General features: G+C 33.4%; 1 protein-coding gene and 1 pseudogene across 1 annotated transcript; both read left to right on the forward strand.

Moving 5' to 3' along the window:
• The first annotated feature begins 4,566 nt into the window (after positions 1–4,566).
• On the forward strand, positions 4,567–5,629 carry LOC147403590 (protein EXORDIUM-like 2 pseudogene; annotated as a pseudogene).
• Positions 5,630–14,832: 9,203 nt separating this feature from the next.
• On the forward strand, positions 14,833–20,690 carry LOC147403591 (protein NRT1/ PTR FAMILY 1.2-like). Its single transcript, XM_086439214.1, has 4 exons — positions 14,833–15,121; positions 17,558–17,775; positions 18,070–18,620; positions 19,702–20,690. Exons 1-4 carry the CDS (start codon positions 15,007–15,009, stop codon positions 20,600–20,602), a joined length of 1,785 nt encoding a protein of 594 aa, XP_086295340.1. The 5' UTR covers positions 14,833–15,006; the 3' UTR covers positions 20,603–20,690.
• The last annotated feature ends 625 nt before the right edge of the window (positions 20,691–21,315 follow it).

The raw sequence follows: 21,315 nt of genomic DNA on the forward strand, positions 1-21,315 counted from the left end.
CAACACAGAAACACTTAAAAAGTTAAAACCCTACAAATCGTTGAGTTGAAACGGGAATCTCCAGTGTCAGTCGGATCGGTTTGTTTAAATTCGAGACACTTGGGTGCTGTTTGTTAAACTGAAAAAAATAAGTTAAATTCGAGACACTTGGGTGCTGTTTGTTAAACTGAAAAAAATAAGTGCTGAATAGCATTAAGCGTTGAAATTTATAAGCACTGAATTTAAGTGTTGAAAAAATTATTTGTTTAAATACTGAATCATGTTTGTTACACATTGCTGAAACTAGTAAATTATCTTCATTACCCTTACAATCATATTATACATTGTTTGCATGTTTCAAATACTTATTTATTATCAAACACAATAAAATATATTATTTTTTATAAAATTAAAATACAATTTATTTTTAAATAATAAATAATACTCAAATCTTCAATTTATAAATAATAATTTCTATTTATAAAAACCCACAAATTTCAAATTAAAAATAATAATGTCATACAAGTCACCAAAATTTGAAATCAACTTTAAAAGAACTTAATTTTAGATGAATAATTTTCGATGGAAATAAAGGATATGTAATTATAAAAGCACCCTATGAATTAATAAGGGCAACCCCCACTATAACCATTTTTTGTTTTGTTTTATATGGGTTAAAATTTTTGGAATGAGCAAATTTTTAGTGAGGATGGTCTATATGGTTTAGAGATCATCCTCACCAAAAATCAGTCTATTTTAAAACTTCTAACTCATCAAAAATAATTTTTTTTTAAAAAGGGACAATTTATGGTTCTTGAACTTGTTTTGATAGGATTAGAAGTTTCAAGATGTGCTGATTTTTTGTGAGGATGATCTCCTCATTGTAGAGATCATCCTCACCAAAAATCAACTCGTTCCAAAACTTTTAACCCATATAAGACAAAATAATTTAGCTATGGTGTGGGTTTATTAATTTGTGGGGTGTTTATATACTTATCCATGGGATATAAGAGGTAATATCCTTTGCTAAAAAAATAAAAATAAAGGGCATACTTGTCCGTGTTGAAAAAAGCGAAGTGCTTACCGCTTCAGCACTTTTTTTCAGCATCAAAATAGTGTTGAATTTTTTTCACTTATTTTCAACATCAAAATAGTGCTGAATTTTTTTCACTTATTTTCACCAATAAGCGCTGAAAATATAGAGTAAACAAACGTGCTATTTTGACAAAAGTGTTGAATTTAATTTTTTTTAACAATAAGCACTGAAAAATAGTGCAAACAAACACCGCTTTGGTCTTGCCTAGTAAATTGCAAATCATATGCAAATGCAAATGCAAATATTTCCTGCAATATGTGCGTACTGTATGGAGTGAGAGTAATGCAGATGGAGTGTATTCAATGCAATGAACCAAAATTTATTGGGAATATGATGCAATGCGATTCAAATTGAAATATTGGATTTTTTATCGGATTTGGATTAAACATAAAATCAGATACAAATTTCAGATTGGATTTACCTCAATTTGATCGAAAGAAGGCCTGATTCATTTTTAATATAAAGGACATTTCATCTCTCACTCTCTCTCTCTCTCTTCCAAATAAAAAATATTTTAGCTTTAAATCAATCGTCCTCGGCCAAGACTCAAATCCTAGGGTTTCTTCCCCAAAATCCCTCTTCTTCATACTCTTCCATGGGGGCTACACTATAGGGCTATACCAAGTAAGTCTCTTGTTGATTCACGATCAAACTGGGACCATGTCCTGATAGTTGATCAAAAGTTTAATTTACTTAGTGCTGACATGACCTAATATTGCTTATGTAATTAAAGTGGTAAATAGATTTATGCAAAATCTAAGTAAGTCACACTTGAAAGCAGTTTGACGTATTTTACGATATGTAAAATGCACAATTGATTTTGGAATTCTTTATGAAAAGAAAGTCTCATCTGAGGTAGCTGGGTATTATGATGCATATTATGCAGAAGACTTATCAACACGCAGATCCACTATTAATTACGTATTCAACTTGGGTTCAAGAACAGTATCTTGATGTAGTAAGAGACTACTAACTATTTCATTTTCGATGACTAAAGTAGAATACAGAATAACAACTATGGCAGCATAAGAATGTAAGTAGCTCATGCAATTGATGTCAAACATCAAGCAACAAAGTAATTATTCAGTTGGGCTATACTGCGACAATGAGAGCACGATTTGATTTATAGAAAATCTTGTGTTTCACGCTCGTATGAAACACATTTAAGTGCATCATCATTTCATTAGAGAGTAGACATTGAAAGGTGATATCAATTTTCTCCCAATCAATATAGAAGAACAAATGATCGATATCTTCACAAAGGGATTTTCTTTTTCAAAATTCTCTAAATTTTGATGGCAACTTGATGTCATGAGTAAAGAGTCAGTGCTAAGGGGGAGTGTTAGAGTCATCACTGACTCAATCACTTAGACTGGTAGACTCTTAAACCAAGTTAGATTAGAACTCTAATACTTTAGGATCAATGGATTACAATAAGAATTAATCTAAGATTAAGATTGATTAGGATTTGTTTAGGAGTTTAGTTTAAGTAAAATAAGTTTTACAACTTAGATTACGATTTTATCTTTTAAGAGTAGACCAATTAGGATTCTTTAATTTGTTTTCTTATATATAGACACTCAAATTCGTGGGATCGCTATGCTGAATTTTCATTTTAGAATAAAGCATTGTTTTATTTGAGAAATCTATTCAACTCTCCTTTCTCGAATGTGTATTGTGGGGTGAAAAGAACAGTGGAGCTTACAACATCATTGCTTGGGCCAGCTCTTCATGGGGTTTCTATTCAACGACTTTCCCCAACAAAGTAAATAGATTTACAAACAAAGGGACTTTTTTGAATTGTAATGAATGATTCAAATTGGATTAGCATTGCAAGAAATCTCAACTACTGTAAAATAAAGGGTTTTTGTTGCTGATTTCTTGGTGCAGTGTTGACGTCCGGCACTCTGGCACCCAGTATCTTAGCATGTGGCCCACCATCTTTAATATGGACCTTTCAAGTGTTAAAGCCTTGACTAAAAATAAATCAAGGCTCATGGTATTGAAGAAACCCAATTTCATAAGCGGGTAATTTGAGATACCCTTCTTGATTTGGTGAAAATTACATGAGTTCGCATTATTGAAAAGTTCACTCATATTTTATTCCACACAATATTTAAACATTTCATTTATCATATAATTTTTATGACATTTTCATTATTTTATGTCACTGCAATGTAATTCATATTCAATGAATTCAATAAGAGGTTGGAGAAAACTGAAATAATAAAGAACTATATTGATATTAATCTTTCTATCCATCTATTTTGAGACGAATAAAGTTAATTGAATCCATTTCAAATAAATTTCTAACTTTTTTGTAGGATTTCCCACAATAAGAATATGGTGTTTTTTTTAAAACCATTTTTGAAAAATTCTATCCCCCAACGTACTAAATGAAATAACATGTGGGAAGAAAAATATGTTTGTCAGTTCCATGTGTCTTGTTTAAATTTTCATGTGCCCATCATTGGTAAGTTTTCCTGAACAAGTGCATGACTTTGTAGGAATATACATTTTACCCTTACAAGTCTGAATAAATCAATAGTAATTTTATTTTCGTTTGGCATCTTGACAGATGAAAAATTATGAATGGTAAAATGTTGGGATGTGTTCATCCAAATGTTATGCCCAAAATTCGAACACGAATCCCATACTAAACTTTCATTTTATTTTTCATGTCTCGGCTTTTGTTAGAGCTCAACGTTTTATTATTAATTCCAAGACTATCTCTTGTTTCTGTTGTTATTTAGCTATACCATCTTGTAGGCATCTTGATGTAAATGCTGCCGTTTTAAAAAAAACTAAAAAATAGAGTCCAATTGCATTGTTTTTCCACAGTTTTGTTATAGTTTTTTGGGTATTCCTAGTGTTCTCATTTTTCATTTGTCTTTCTTATTTAGATTTCCTAAGATGCTAATTTATAGGCATATATTTGATAATTTACAGACATTCCTTATTATTTTAGCTTTTGATATTGTGCATTTGGATTGGTTCTTGATTTGTTGAAGGTTTTTAAGGAATAACATGGTTAAGGTAGAGAAAGTAGGATTATTTTTCTGAGCTGGAGAGAAAATTTCCAAGCCACCAATTCTAAGTGTCATAGGCTGACTATCAGGAGTACCAGGTAGTTATGCTGAAGATCTAGTGACTGCAATGATAGATATAGAAGAATATTAAAAGGAATTAAATAGAAAGGAAAGGCTATAATTATTAAAAGGGAAAATCATGGCTTAGAGTTAAAACCCCAACTTTAACTTCATTCGAAATCTATGTATGATCCATTATAAACCTAATATTCATTATTGAAGAAGATAACGGTCGTTACTGTAATCATTGACCGAGTCATAATATTGAATTTTTTTTTTTTTAAATTTATGTGTTGGAATCCGTTATTTCTACTCAATTTCCAACTGTAACCGCTAAAAACGCTAACCCCTTCTTATGGTTCTCCTTCCACCTCTCTTATGTATAAATAGAGGCTCAACAAACACAATGACAAGAGAAAAACACGATGGCGTGGCTTTCTCTTCACCCAAACCCCCTTATTGTTATTAGTACTATATCTGTTATTGTTCTTCTCCTCCCTATTGGATCATGGGCTCACCGTCCCGGTGCTGACCCGATCTTCCAATACCATAAGGGACCCATATTAAAGGGTCAACTTAACCTCGGCATCCTCTGGTATGGACGATTCGGGCGTGCTCAAAAAATGATCCTTCGTGATTTCATTCGTTCGCTTAATGCAAATCACAACACTATCACGGATCCACAGGTTTCTACTTGGTGGAGTATTGTGGAGCAATACCAATCCGTAATCCATGGGAGTATGCGGAGGAGTCTGGGGATACAGGTACGTATCGTTAGGCAGAAAACAGACAAATTATATTCGGTAGGAAAAGTTTTGACCCAAGACTTCTTCCCTACTCTTGTAGCAAAAGCTACCGGGGGCGTGTCATCTACGATAGCGGTGATATTTACGGCTAGGGACGTGTCGGTCGATGGCACATGTATGGGTCAGTGCTCGAGACATGGCACGGTGGGTGAGGGTCCGTTTCGTAGTTTATACATGGTTGTGGGGAACCCAGAGACAGAGTGTCCTGGCACATGTGCATGGCCGTTTCATAAGGCTGATTATGGGCCTCAGTCATTACCATTGCAACCACCGAATGGGAATGTTGGTGCCGATGCAATGGTGATTGGCTTGGCTACAGCCTTGGCTGGAACTGTGACTAACCCTTATAATACAGGGTTCTTCCAAGGATACGAGACTGATCCGGCTGAGGCCGTGTCTGCTTGTCCGAGGATATTCGGTAGTGGTGCATTTCCAGGGTATGCTGGTAAGATTCATATGAGTCCGAGTACTGGGGGGTGCTTCAATGCTCATGGAGTGAATGGTAGGAAGTTCTTGCTCCCGGCTGTGTGGAATCCGAAAACTGGCTCATGTTGGACACTAATGTAATTGATATCAGAGCCATGTACTATGACATTTGAATTTTAAGGGGTTATACAATTTCATTTGGGGAATAAAAGTGGTAAAATTTGCAATTTAAATGGGTGGAGTTTTTTAAGATAATGAAGGATTAAAACATGTCTAATTCAAAATAATAAAAAATAACTTGCTGGATTTTTCATTCAATCTGTTCGCTTTTGCAACAAATCATTTTCCATCTCTCTACCACTTCAATTAGTGCAGTCGTTGCCTCCAAAATATGATTACAATCCAGAAAGTGCTATTCTTTAGTCCTTACCCATAACATTGTCCCTAGGATTTTCGTATTTGGTTGGTACTAAATCGGTATTAATCTATCTGATAAGAAATTTATTAGACCCAATGTAATATATGCTGTTCCAGATCCAAATCTGATCCCATTCAGTTTGATAAAAGTATATATAAAATATAATATACATTATATTTGATTTTTATGCATTTTGATGGATACATTCCATTGGAATTTCTTTTTACAACGCTGAGCAATTTTTTTCACAATCATCGTACAACCAACAACAAGGATTGCGCTCTTGGCCTCTTTTCACATGAATGGGGTAGCATCTAGATGGTTTCAATGGTACTGTGACCATCATACCTATCCGGATCTAGAAATTAGTAAAACATTGCATGATTTTTTTTGTGTGATGGATGATTGATGTTTTATCGATTGAGTTGAGCTTGAGCACTTGAGCCATGACATAGGGATTTCTTTCTAAAGATCCCTTTCTAACTAGATAGTTCATTTATTAAAAAAAATTCTTTGTTAATGTCCGCTCACTCGACTTGCAACAGAGTTTACATAGAGGTCAACGTAACATTGTTGGGGCATGCACGGATCTAAGCAACAATGATTCAAAAAACTTTAAATACATAAACAACAATATGCTTTCTTCCAAACTCAAAAAATAGAATTACTTACCTCTTCAATTTGCTTGCTCTTTATCTATGTCCAAAATTCCACAGAAACATTATTAAAGGGAACCGATGAAAGTATTAGAGGCGATGTCAAGAAGTTTGAAGGATTCATTGCTAGCAAAAACTAATGAGTAGGTAAGTATTTGAGATTCATTTTATGATTTATTACGTGAAGGTTGTGTCTCCCGCTCAAAATGTTTCAATGTGGAGGAAAAGGAAGTATTTATATATACTCGAGTAATGTCCTAATTGTAAATTATCGAAATTGTTTTAACCAGCATTATAATGTTTTATATTATTGAGATAATAATTTGGATGGAACCTTTGTAATTTTGAATAGTATATTTTAATTTTTAATTGAGCATAACTAATTTAAGAAATTAGGGGTTAATAACTAAATTGGTGTTGGATTAATGTGAAATTTATCCTAATGTTTGAATAGTTGTGGAAGTAAAAGTAAAAGTAAAAGGTGTAAGAGTTAAGTGGTTTGTTTGTAAGTTGTAATGTAAAATTTTACTCCCATATTAGATAGAAACAATTAAAGAGTGTAACTTTTATATAGAAACTCTTATATAGTAGTATAGTAAGTGTGAGAGATATATAGGTAAAGCTCACATACATAAGAGGGCTATAGGTTCTAAAAGGGATTTGGTTTCATTGGTTTAAAAAGTCTTAGTGTGTGTGTGCGTATGCACCTCACGCAAACTTTGTTTGATTTTGTAGATTTAATATTATAATTTATTTTATTTTACATCATTTTCTATTTATTTTCTCTAATCTAACACCCCAGAAGTAACATGTGAGTCGGCTTCAACTACCAAGGTTTTGACTTATAAGGGCAAAGACTTTTGGAAAGTTTTGAGATTTTTTTTAGGATAATCTCTATGGTGAGGAGGTCATCCTCACCAAAAATCACCCATTCCAAAATTTCTAAAACAAACTAACGGTAAAAAGTAATTGTCCATGATTGTTCAACTTATAAATTAGGGTTATGAGTTTTAAAATTGGCTGATTTTTTGTGAGGATGATTTTTATGGTGAGGTGATCATTCTCTCAAAAAATCAGCATATTCCAAAAAATTTAACCCATGTCTAAGTGTTTTCGGAGAAGCAGTGATAAAATGCAATGGCATCATTAGAGATTACAATAACTAAGCTTGACAATGAAATCAATCTGATCTCATAACTAGGATCGTGAATGATCTTAAAGAATCTGATCATCAACAAGAATCATGATCATCACTACACCGTTTTAGAGATAAAAGATAGTCATCTAGACAAGATTGCATGGCAAACCAATGTTCAAAAGATGATGAATTGGATTGAGAAAGAGACAAGACTAGGTCAAATCTTCACGAGTCGAATTGTTCTTGAAATTCTCTAAAAGGTGTTTGATGCCGTATTTCTCATGAGTTATGTGCAATTTTATTTTTACTTTATTAGTTCGTTAACAAACCTTACTTTATGAATCACGCTACTATGACCAACTCAGTGAGATTTCAAATCTTACTAAGTCCACATGGATTATAAAATTAGCAATCCAATGACGTAGATTTGTCAATTTCATAGAAAAAAGTCAAATTCAAATTATAAAAAAAATTAAAATTTGAGCTTGATTGTAAGTGTTGACAATGATCTCGCAAATTTTAAACAAAAATTCAATGGTTAAAATTATTTTCTTTTTTTGAATTAAAAAAAAATAATCTTAAAATTTTATCCTTTTTAACCCTTCAATTCTGTTTTTGGAAGTCAGAAATTGATGCCCCCTTAGAATCCATAGCAAGGCATGGGAGTATCAAATTAACTGTATAAATTTGAATTTAATGATGTGGATGCCTACTCAAGGGTTTGTTGGTAACAAACATGATAACATGAGTGTGATTTTGTTGATGCATGGTTTGGTGATCAACTATAACTGCTCAATCCTATTGAAGATTTTGTGGGATTCTTTATTGAACACACATTTTATTTATTTTTATTAAAGGACTCCAACTATTAACTAATTACATCGAATTCCAATACAATTCAAAACACGGTGATTTTGAATTGAAATATCAAGATTTCAATATGAAATGGGAAACACTTTCCTTATTAACATAGTAAGATTTAATGTTTATTAAGGGTTGTTTGGCTAAAATGGATTACCACATCAGCAGTCCAACACCATAGCCCTCTAAGCCTCATCCAAAAACTCATAATAATAATATTAATAATAATAAATTGTTTTAAGCTTGATCTAAGGTTTTGAAAATCACCGGGTGTATCAAAATTTCTCATAACTCTCAAACTTAAAATTGAAATTCAAAGGTGAAAAATGATTTTTTATTTTAGAAAATTTCTTTTTTTTCAAAATTCATAGAATTTTGTCCTTTATAATGCTTACTAAGGGTTGGCTAAATGGATTACCACATCAACAGTCCAACACCACAGTCCTCTAAGCTTCATCCAAAAACTCATAATAATATTAATAATTGTTTTGAGCTTAATCTAAGATTTTGAAAATCACCGTGTGTATCAAAATTCCTCATAACTCCCAAAATCATGATTTGATTCTCTATTGTTGTAAAGGACAAAATTCTATGGATTTTGAAAAAAATAAAATTTCTGAAATAAAAAATCATTTTTCACCTTTGAATATTAATTTTAAGTTTGGGAGTTATGAGAAATTTTGATACAAACGGGTCAAAACAATTTTATTATTATTAGTTTTTTGATGAAGCTTAGAGGGATGTGGTGTTGGACTGTTGATGTGGTAATCCATTTTAGCCAAATGACCCTTAGTGAGCATTAAATCTTACTATGTTAATAAGGAAAGTGTTTCCCATTTCATATTGAAATCTTGATATTTCAATTCAAAATCACTGTGTTTTGAGTTATGTTGGAGTTCTGTGTAATTAGTTAATAGTTTGAGTCCTTTAATAAAAATAAAAAAAAAGGCGTGCTCAATAAAGAATGCCACAAAATCCTCTAATAGGATTGAGCGATCATAGTTGGTCAACAAAATCGTACTCTGATAACGTGGAGTTTGGTGGGGGTCATAAATTTCAAAAAAACCTCTTTCAATATTACAAACACCTCCTCAAGACCACCTAACCCCCCAATCGAAACGCAAAAATCTTTCTTCTTTGCTCTCCAGCCTAACCCGAAAGAGAACCCACTCCATTACTCTCCATCGCAACCAATTCTAAACACCACGTGTTTTATTATAAGCCAAATAATAATGTTGACTTCAATTTAAAATATTTAAAGGCTTCTACAAGATCTTTCATGACGTGCCCTCAACAATTAAAGGGGTCAGTATACTTGCTTTGATAAAACGATAAATCATAATAAAGTTTGCTCTTTTTGAGTGATGTTAAATTGCTGTTGTTTTTGGCCAACGCCCCTTTCTCTCTCTTGCCCATATAGAAAATAAAGAAAAAAACAAATTTTCTGATATGATCATCTTGTGACATTCAAAAACATGATTTGATGTAATTGAGTTATAGAGAACAAAATTATATGAATTTTAAAAAGAATTATTATTTTTCATCGTTGAATTTTATTTTTAAATTTGAGTGCTCAGTGGTTGTCCATTTTCAACACCTTGGATCAAGTTTGAAAAATAATTTTTTTTTTTTTATTTCTTATTTTTGAATATAAATATTTTCATGAAATCTAAAAAGTTGTGTTATTAGATTGTCAATGTGATAATCAATGTGGGCCCAACAATCCTTTTTAAGATTTGAAATCTAAAAAAATAAATATGTGATAATCAATTGATGATGTCATTGTGTTACATGTCAAACATTTGCTGGGTTGTGAGTCAACATGTCATAGGGCGTGCGTCAAAAATAGCGTCCATTTAGCATTTATCTTTTTTTATTATTAAAAAAAATGAATCTGAAATTTGAATTTAAAAAAAAAAAAATCGGCATTTCAAATACTGATTTGGATTCATTTTGATAATTAGAAAAAATGTTACTTTTTTATAATAATTTTTTTAAAGGTTTTTTTTATATAATTTTCCCTTAAAATTATTTATCACATGCCAATTAATGATAAAAACACACTCTTCAAACATGACAAAGGTTTGACACATTATAATGTCAAGATTACCACACTTACTCAAACAATGTCAATAGTTGCTTACAATTACAATTAGGTTCGTATAAAATCCTAAACCAAAAAAATTGAAATCTAACCAAAAGTAGAAGAAAAAAGAGAGAGAAAGAGAGTTTCTATTGGCACCCCAACTTACTTATTCTTAATAACTCATTTGTTTTTTTTATTTCTAGTTAGGGTGTAATAAGTAAAAGTTGGAGTGCCAATAACAACTCTCTTATACTATTATAATTCTTCTTTTCTAATTTATAAGATTGTAAATAAGAGCTAATCTTGTCATTTAAAACTAATATTTTTGTGAATATGATTTTTTTTGTTTTTGAATATTGATAGTCAAACTAGAAAGTCTTCACTTGGTCAATACTCAATAGACGTGGCACAAACAATTCCATAGATATGTTTCTTTGGGATACACATCTACACATGTTTTATGGGTATTTTCAATTGTGTATCCCAAGAAAATAGGTCTATGGTTTTGTGCAATTCAGATGACTTTCTGATTAGAATATCAAGACTCTTTTTCTTTTTATATACCAAAGTTAAAAAAATAAAGATAGAGAAATGAGTTGTGATAATCTAACCATCCCACTTGGCACACTCAATCGACTCTTCTAACGTGACAAGTTCGGGAGCCACAAATCTGTACATCTCAGGATACACATTTTTATAAGAAAGTGTAGTTATGTATCTTGAGACGTACAGAACTGCAACTCTTGAATTTGTCATGTCAGGAGAGTCGATTGGGTCATTTAAAGGCTAATGAATTGATAATTAATCGAATCCTGATTAGGTCAGCAGATAATTCCCCCGTTAAACAAAAACTGAAAATCATGTCAGTGCCTGCAACGTCAGCCCAGAAAAGGAGTTCTGTAAATTGCTTACTAGGTCTTTACTCTCACTCAGAAATCATAATGGCTTCTTCTTAATGCGAGTGTGTTGGGAAATAGATTGTTGGGGAAGAGAGAATGAGGGTTTGCTTTAATCAAAAGAAATAAAACCAACAAATTTAAGGCCAAAGCGTGGTCTTAGAAGCATGCCTTTCATCATACATTGGTGATCTCATTCGACCAATACATGCATGGCTCTATTTCTTCATACATCCCAACAAAATTTTAATTAGGGAAAATCACTGAAAGAGGGATAAATATTTTAATATTTTAAAAAATATTTTTCAAAATTATCAAAAACAAATTAAGTCATTAGACGGTCAAACATTTATTGCTCTACCAAAAATGTCTTGGAAGTGGTTAAAGAGTCACGATGGAGTAACATTAAGATATTGATTTGACATTCTGATGTGGTGGTGCACACATAACAAAATATTTTTCAATCGTATCTTGATGAAAAGTATTTATGTTTATGTATGTATCGCCACATCAAAATGTATAATTGATATACATTTTAATGTTACTTCAGCATTATCCATAGTTAAAATGCTTGATTGTCCAATGTTTTAATAGCTTCCTTTAATAGACAATTATAAAAGCATCCCACGAATTAATAAGGACAATCTAAATTATAATAATTTTTTTTTTTTGTCTTATATAACTTTAAATTTTTGGAATGAGTTGATTTTTGATGAGGATGATCTCTATGATGAGGAGATCATCCTCACAAAAAATCAGCTAATTATGAAATTTCTAACCAAATCTTAAATCGTCTATTTTTTTTGTAAACTAATTTTGATAGGGTTAGAAGTTTTGGAATTGGCTGATTTTTGGTGAGGATGATCTCCTCATTAAAGAGACCATCTTCATCAAAATCAACTCATTCTAAAACTTTTAACTCATATAAAACAAAAAAATAAATAAGATATAGTGAGGGTTGCCATTATTAATTCGTAGGTTGCTTTTATAATTACATTTAAAATACTGGACAATCTATTGAGTTATTAAAATACTAGAATTTCTAAAGAAATTGATTTGTTTTTAGGTTTATCAATATACACATTCAAAATGCCTCCTACTGGGGGAAAGACAGTTTGTCACATATTTTGTTTTTCACTCGCTAGGCACTCTTGTGGTGCTCGCTAATGAAATTTGAGAAAACCTTCTTAAACAAATGGCTTGGCAATCTAGGTTCGATTTATTTTAATACCCCTAATTTTTCTAGAATAACTTGATGATCCATTTAGTAAACAATATCTTTCTTAATGCCTTTTGAGTGCCGACCCATTTCAAATCATGAGATGTATGATTCAAATTATCTAGGTTGACAATTCAAATCATTTCGATAGACCTTCTAACAAGTAACTAGCATCAAAGATTATAAATCAATCATCTTGACATTTGAATATGAATCATTGAGATAAATATTTAAATTGTCAAGATCGAAGATTATCTTGTTACAATCGTTGATCTCAACATTTCAACATGAGTCATCAACAGCGACAGTTCAATTTAATATAAATACCTTTGCTTAGAAAAAAACATGTCGATGGCATGGGTGATACATAGGTCAAATTATTTAGACGTCAAAAACAAAACCAAGTCAGACCTACCAAATGGTTGAGATAGGGAAAAAATGGTTTAAAAAAATGCATCATCCACTTGCATTTTGATAAACACAATATGATTAATATAATGTTGAATTGGCCACAAAAATATCCAAGACAATGAACACTACTATCTATTCAGTGAAATCATGCATGAAGTCAGGCTATATTCCCTAAACTTTTTTCCTTTATATATATTTATTATTATTTTATTTTTTACTCTGTAATTGGAGACTAGAACAACACAAAAGGGGGCAATAAGATTATATCTTACCTGATTTTACTTGTTGATATTAAAAAAATAAAAATAAAAATGTAATGCTCAAAAAACATCATGTTTTTTTATATTTTTTTTTCTTTGTATTAAAATAGGAAAAGAAACCTATCATGATTTGGACATTTTGTCTTTTGAATAAAAAATATTTTTATTTTAGAGAAAAGAAATTAGCGCCCCAATTTTTATTTATTACACTCCAATTTCTTAAAGTATTTATCACATTCCAATTTTTCATTTTGATAAAAGGGTATCCTTGTATATTGCGGACACCATGGTATTGTCTAAGGACTAGTCTTAGGGCATGTGCAACGCCTGCACATTACACGCACTAGTTAAGTTAGGGTGCACCCTCGTGGGTGGGTCCTGAGGAATTAATGTCCATACTGGGTATTGAACTCACGACCTACGGGCATTAATAATTTATCGATTTGAAATTACCATTGAGCCCACCCCTCAGGGTTGCACATCCCCATTATCATTAATGATTAGAATGCACTCTTCAAACATTAGAAAGGTTGGCTCAAATGATAATCTCTAACATTACAAAATATTATAATACTTATTCAAACAAGTTCAGTAGTTGTTAACAATTATAGATGGACTCATATAAAATCCTAAACCCAAATAATTGAGATCTAAGAAGAAAAAACAAGACAGAGAACTTTTATTGGCACCCCAACTTTTACATATGCTCAATCATTCACTAGTTTTTTTTATTTTTAATTGGGATGTAATAAGTAAAAGTTAGGGTGCCAATAACAATTCTCTTAGTTTTATATTCTTCTTTCTAATTTATAAGATTGCAAATAAGAGCTAATCTTGTCAGTAAAAATTGTGAAAAAATTAATTATTATTTTTAACAAATTGAAAAGATGAAGATATAAAAAGTTGACTAATGATTTTTGAATTCAGCCTTCCAGTCAGACTCAAAAACTCCCTCACGTGTCATGCACAAAACTCATAGATTCTTTTGCTCGGGATACACAATTGTACTCTTGGGATACACAACTGCATATAACAAGTCGGTTGTGTATCCCGAGGGATAGGATCATCAATTCTTTGAACATGCCACGTGGATGAGTTTTTGAGTCCACTTGTCAGATTGAGTTCAAAAGTCAGCACTCTAAAAGCGTTTTTTCTTTCTATTTTAGGTGAGAGTGAGTAAATGCACTTGGACTTGAGTTCAGTGGTCTGGTAGATAGGAGAGTAAGTATGATGGATCTATTATTTGTCTTTTCAAAACATATAACCGTAGATGCTTTTTTAGTGGTATCTTGTGGAAAAGCATCTATCGTAATGTGACACCACATCATTTTGTCACCCAGCACGACTCTTAAAACCATTGTTCAACAGCTTCCACGTGTCTTGTTTAAGTCTTCTCATGTCCTACGTAATCTTTGATTGGTGATTTTAGTCATTTAAGGCTAATGAGTTAATTGATCGAGTCTTCTTATATCACAGATAATCCATCCGTGAAAAATTGAAAATCCTGTTAGTTCAGGCTTTAATGCCTACAACGTCAGTCCAGAAACGTGACTCCTTTAAAGATAAATAGCAGACTAGGTCTTTATTACTCTCACTTAGACAGAAGAAATCATAACCGTCTCTTGTGAATGCGAGTGTGTTGGGAAATAGGTAGTTGCAGAGGTGATGATGGAGCAGATTGTTAGGGAAGAGAGAACGGAGATTTGCTTTAATCAAAAGAAACAAAGCCAACAGATTTCAAGGCCAAAGGGTGGTCTTAGAACCATGCCTTTCATCATAGGTGATCCCATTCCACTAATACATACATACATACATATATTCATAAATACAAGTAAATATAAGTACTGATTAGTGATCTATGTAAAATTCTCGGTTAATTCTCTGATTCTTTTTTATTTTTATGGCTAAAACCATGTCTTTAAGCATCACTACATACATAGTTACATACGTACGTATTTCATTCATACATGACAAATTACTTTCTCTCTCTCCCTCTCATTTTGATGAAAATTAGTAATACCCCCGTGGTTTTCAAAGTGAGTCATGCCCTTTGACTTGGCTCTTCCATGAGAGACTAACTAAAAATGACTGAAATACTCTCTTCTTCAGTCATGCAAAAATTAAAAATAAAATCCCCTGATTTTCCCTAGGAACCCATCTACTTCAACCCCATAGAGTAAAAAAAATTTGCCCTCATCTTTACCTTCAGATTCTCTCTCTTTTTACCTTCAAGCCTCAAGGACAAGTTGGGTTTGGATGAACAGGTTGAATCGGACTTATTATATATATATACAATTAGTTTTGGGTGTGTGGTGGGGGGTGTATGTGTGTGTAAATTCAGGGGTTTTGTTAAAGAGTGCTTTTTTTTTTGGGCCTCAAAAACAAAACCAAGCCTGGTTGGGCCAAACAGTGCAGAAGAAAAATGCATTATTCCCTAGCCTGACCTCACTCCTAGTCCGGCCCACTTGCATTAGAACCAATTTATGGCTTGGGGTTTTTTCCAGGGCTGTCAACGGATAGGTATCCGATCGGATATTGCTATATCCGAATTCGAATCCGAAAAAATATACTATTATCCGAATTCAAATTCGAATCCGATCGGATATCCTTATTAAACATTCGAATTCGAATCCGTAAAATATATTGGATATCCGATAATATCCGATCCGATCGGAGTTCGCACAGTCAAAAATCATAGATTACATCTGAAAAATTACTTCGACGGGTTCAGGTCGGAGAGAGAGAGAGAGAGAGAGAGAGAGAGAGAGAGAGAGAGAGAGAGAATATGTACCTGGATGCTCGCCGGCCGGAGTAGATGTGTTGGAGTTCGCACAGTTGAAAGTTGAAACCCACGTATTTCCTTCAAAAAATTACTCCGATTGGTTCAGATCGGAGGGAGAGAGAGAGAGAGTTTTCGGCCGGAGTAATGCCCTCATTTCCGGCCGGAATAATGCCCTCGTTTTCGATCGAAACGGAAACCTCCATTACCGTCAGTGTTTTGGTGCTGGCGGGTTTGAGAAGATAAAGTGTTGAAATTTAGTTTTGTTGTATGACAGTAATACTTAACACTATATATTTACATATATAAAGTTTTGTTGTAAAACATCAATACATAATATGTGTATTGTTATCGGAGCGGATATTATCGAATTCGGATATCGCAATATCCGAATTCGTATCCGAAACTCATTCGAATGTTTAAATGACATCCGAATCCGAATCCGAAAATTTTGGATAATATCCGATTTTTCGAATTCGGATTTCGGCTATCCATTGACACCCTTAGTTTTTTCTTTGTTATATATAAAAGGTTTAGGAGTAGGGGATAGACCAAACTCCCAGCTTGAGCCCAACATTCTAAATAAATGACCTGGCACTTTCCGGACCGAAACCCAAACGGGTCCTTACCCAAGCTCGACCCATTTACAACCCTACTCATGGAAGACGGTTGGAGTGTCATCAGGTTTAAAACCTAGAGTCCGACTAGCCTTCCTAAGTTAGTAAGGATTTCACCCTCACTAAGGGTCCTTGCACTCAACTTGTGGTTTACAAAAACATCCAATACTTCAGGGTTGTAGTGGATAAATTCTATGAAATTAAAAAAAAAAAAAAATCCCAAAAGAGAATTATTTTTACCGTTTAATTTCAGTTTTAATTTTGAGAGTTACGTGGAAGTTTGGTAGCCTTCCATTTGCAAAACCTGGGATCAAGTTAAAAAAAATTTGTTTTTTCGAATTTTTTTTATTTTGGGTGATCACAGTTGTTCCCTAGCACACGCACACATAACACACATGCCTTTAATCATACATGATGACACATACACCATGTCTTTCATCAAATGATCACAGTTCCCTAACATACACACCATGCCTTTCATCATACATCATGACAGTTGACACACATCAAGCCTTTCATCATAGGTGATTATTTTTTCTGTTATCAAACAAAACTGTTTGTAAGACTCTTAGTGGTCGACCCAACCCATCTCACGGGACCGATGTACTATGAATCTTAACTTACATGTCAAGATTCATTAAATGACACAGACACACATTACAAAAATTAGCTATGAAATCGTCTCCATGTGGGCCTAATGGTATGTGTGACCATAGATGTCAACTTTCAGACATGCATAGATCTTCATCACAGTACATCATGTAAATAATTTTGCATGAAGTTATCCATTTATTGTGGGATTTTTCAAAATGTTGAACAGGAAACCAAGCATTTGAAAATGTCGCATCCTATGGGCTTCAACCAAATATGATCTTATACTTAATGAGTGGGTATAACATGGATAATGCGACAGGAACAAACATTTTATTACTGTGGTCGGCTGCATCTAATTTCATGCCTGTTCTAGGGGCCTTTATATCGGATTCTTACTTGGGTCGATTCCGAGTAATTGGTATGGGATCCATTGCTACTTTTCTTGTAAGTAATTTTTTTTTTCTTGAATCTTTATATTTAGCACAAGACTTTTGAATTAAATAATGAATCAATTATGGAACCATTGTCTTGTGAAATAAATTTACTTACAAAAAAATCTAGGAAATTATACATACCCTACGTTATACAAGTTTCGTTTGGAAGTTTAGCATAATAGCTGACCTTGACCATCACCACAATAATCATCATTGACATCATAATCCCAACGTCGCAATGATGCCACATCAAATGAATCTGATGGTTTATAACAGCAAATTTCATTAAATTTTCTTGTCCTAGGGGATGATACTACTATGGTTGACAACAATGGTTCCACAATTGAAGCCTTCCCCTTGCAGCCCATCTTCCCAGAGTTGTGAATCTGCGACACCTGCCCAACTTGGTATCCTATTTTTGGCCTTCGGAGTCATGTCCATTGGATGTGGCTGCATTCGACCATGTTCCTTAGCCTTTGGTGCAGATCAATTGAATAAAAAAGATAATATTAAAAATGAGAGGGTCTTAAATAGCTACTTCAGTTTGTATTATCTCTTCAGTGGAGTTTCGATCACGTTGGCAATTACTGTGGTTGTATATATACAAGATCACATGGGATGGAAACTTGGGTTTGGAGTTTCTGCCATTCTAATGTTCTTCTCTGCTCTGTTCTTCTGGTTGGGCTCTCCTTTATACATAAAAGTAAAGGCTGGCAAAAGCTTGTTTATTAGATTTGCTCAAGTTGTGGTGGTGTCCTTGAAAAACAGAAATCTCTCTTTCCCACCAAAGAACTCAATTGGAAGGTACCATGGCAGTCATGACTTCGAACTCCTAGCACCAACCGACAGACTAAGGTATCATGCCTCCATTGTTGTCCTTATAGTTAAGTATATACTAACTTTCAATATTAATTATGGTGGGTGACCACGTCCTTGGTATGGCCGGTACCCGTCGATGCTCTTATGCCCCCAATGAGTTTTCAGAGTTCCCTCAACTCTCTAAGAGACACATATTCCCACGAAAACAATTTAAGAGAACACAAGAAACTTGATTGGGGCCTAGAGGCCCAACAAATTAGATCAGCTTGGTATGCTCATTATAGTATACAAAATATTTACATATTATTTTATAAACTTTTATTTTTCTTAAGAGTCAAGAATGGATGAGGGCTTAGCTTACAATCAGGTTTAAAATTCAAACATATATATATATATATATATGAGTTTGGTTCTGGTGACTCATGAGAAAACACATGATCCCAGCCATTTAGATACAAAATCCAACAGTTGAGATTTATGCATATCTTGATAACACATATCTCGGAGATATTTATCCTGAGGATACCATTGGATTTTGTGTTTAAATGGTTGGGATAGTGTTTTTTTCTTGAGTCATTCTTCATGAGTCAAGGGATCCTAACCATATATATATAGGGTAGCGAAATATGGTAGTGGATTCTTTGGCCAAATATGCATCAACCACGAAAGTTTCCGACAAATTTGATTCGTTAGTCTTTTCCTTTAGATGTCAGAAAATAGTTTTTTGGAGATTTTCTTACTTTACCTAATGTTTGCATGATGTATTCTTTAGGGGGTGTACCCCCTCATGTTTACATTACGTTGTTCCACTCTATAGTTGTAGCTGCTCTGTTATTATATTATCCACATTATTCTTGATATTTATTTATTTACGATGATAAAAGTCTATCAGAATGTTGGTCACAAACTCTTGTATGATGAGATTTATTTTTTATTTTTTCATAAATTCTCGATATTTTTTTTCCTTGCACATGGAAACTAATTATAAGTTGTCTAGCCCAAAGAGGGTCCCCTAATTTTTTTTGATAAGTAGGTTCCAATGGACTGGATCAATCTTGCTGATTCTCTTTGGGAGGATGGTTAATTTATTGTTAAATCAACTGATTTGTTCATATAGGTGCCTAAACAAAGCTTGCATCATTAGAGATCATGAGGAAGGCATTGATGGATCAACTTCAGGACCATGGAACCTCTGCTCAGTGGATCAAGTTGAAGAGTTCAAATCCTTGGTGAGAATCTTGCCCATATGGTCCACAAGCATCATGGTTGCAGTAACCATTAGCCTACCCTCTTTTGGATTACTACAAGCAAACACCATGAACAGACACATCACCTCTAACTTCGAAATTCCAGCAGGATCCTTCGGTTTGTTCACACTTGTCACATTGTTGGTGTGGGTTGCCATATATGATCCAATTATCGTCCCCCAACTTGCAAAGCTCACCGGACGACCAAATGGGCTTAGCCTTATGCAACGTATGGGTGTTGGATTACTATTATCGTGCATGGCCATGGTGTTGGGTGCATTTGTGGAGAGTGTTCGACGAAGAACCGCAATTCAACAAGGGTTCTCGGATAATCCACAGGCCATGATGAACATGTCAGTTATGTGGTTGGTTCCACAACCTTGCTTGGTTGGCTTAGCCGAGGCTTTTTATGCAATTGGGCAGATCGAATTTATTTACTCTCAGCTCCCTAAGAACATGTCCAGCATTGGAATGGCTCTAGGTTCACTAGGAATGGCTATTGGGAACTTGGTAGGGAGTGCAATAATAGCAATTGTAAACGATCTTACAAAAAAAGGGGGAACGGAGAGTTGGGTTTCAGGTAACCCGAACAAGGGTCATTATGATTACTATTATTGGTTACTTTTTGTCTTGAGTTTGGTTAATTTTCTCCATTTTCTTGTTTGTTGTTGGGCTTATGGGCCTTATGAGGGAGAAGGAACTAGAATCACAGATGATGGGAAATGTTATGTTATTCTAGAATCGCATAGCGGTGATGAGGAATTACCTTAAATCTTGTTGATGATTACCTTTGTTTATGTTGGTGTGGAAAAAAAAAAAAAACCTAATGAAAGCTCAATGAGCAATCTTAAGTCTTGAATGAGGTTGTCAATCTTTTATGCTCATTCCTTCTAAACTTTCTGGGATACAAACTTATGCAAATTTTCCAATCTTGTTTTCCAAGAGAAGCCTCATTTTGTAAGAAAACTAGCCTCCTTTAATTATGCAAATTTGATTTGCCTCCATTGGAGCCAAGTGTCATTGATAAATCATACTTCAATTAAGTTTTTGTAAGACAATAGGTAATGAACAACTTTCAAGAGAATCTCCTAACATCATAAGGAAATAAAAGAAAATTTTAACAAAAGAAAACTAGGAAATCCCCATTGTTTTCATAATATGGATAATTAATATATATTATCTATATTAATATATTTAATATAAAAAAGGCCTCATTTAGAGTTTTCACCTTAGGCCTCAACTTGTATCGAGCCTACCCTGCTAAGAACTTGACAGTTAATCACGTAGTATGTGAAGACTTGTCACCTTCATACAATTTGTTAGGTATCAAGTCTTTTATGTGTTCTTTGGTCCAAGCTTTTTAAGGAGTGTAACTGACTTGTTCTTTGCGGATTTTGCGTTCATATAGGATAATATTTTAAGGGATGCCGAGTAGCTAGTATTTTTTCTTTTCTTTTTTTTCTATTTTTTTTTATTTTTTGTTC

This window comes from Akebia trifoliata, chromosome 4 (genome assembly GCF_017979445.1).
Source record: "Akebia trifoliata isolate Shusen 1 chromosome 4, ASM1797944v1, whole genome shotgun sequence".
Classification (NCBI taxonomy): Eukaryota; Viridiplantae; Streptophyta; class Magnoliopsida; order Ranunculales; family Lardizabalaceae; genus Akebia; species Akebia trifoliata.

Bases quoted from the DNA above. Each gene is read 5' to 3' on its own strand.
- LOC147403591 (XM_086439214.1), top strand. From the start codon at position 15,007: ATGATGGAGCAGATTGTTAGGGAAGAGAGAACGGAGATTTGCTTTAAT. The intron at 15,122-17,557 runs GTGATCCCATTC...AATGTTGAACAG, and splicing joins AACCATGCCTTTCATCATAG to GAAACCAAGCATTTGAAAAT. The intron at 18,621-19,701 runs GTATCATGCCTC...TTGTTCATATAG, and splicing joins GCACCAACCGACAGACTAAG to GTGCCTAAACAAAGCTTGCA.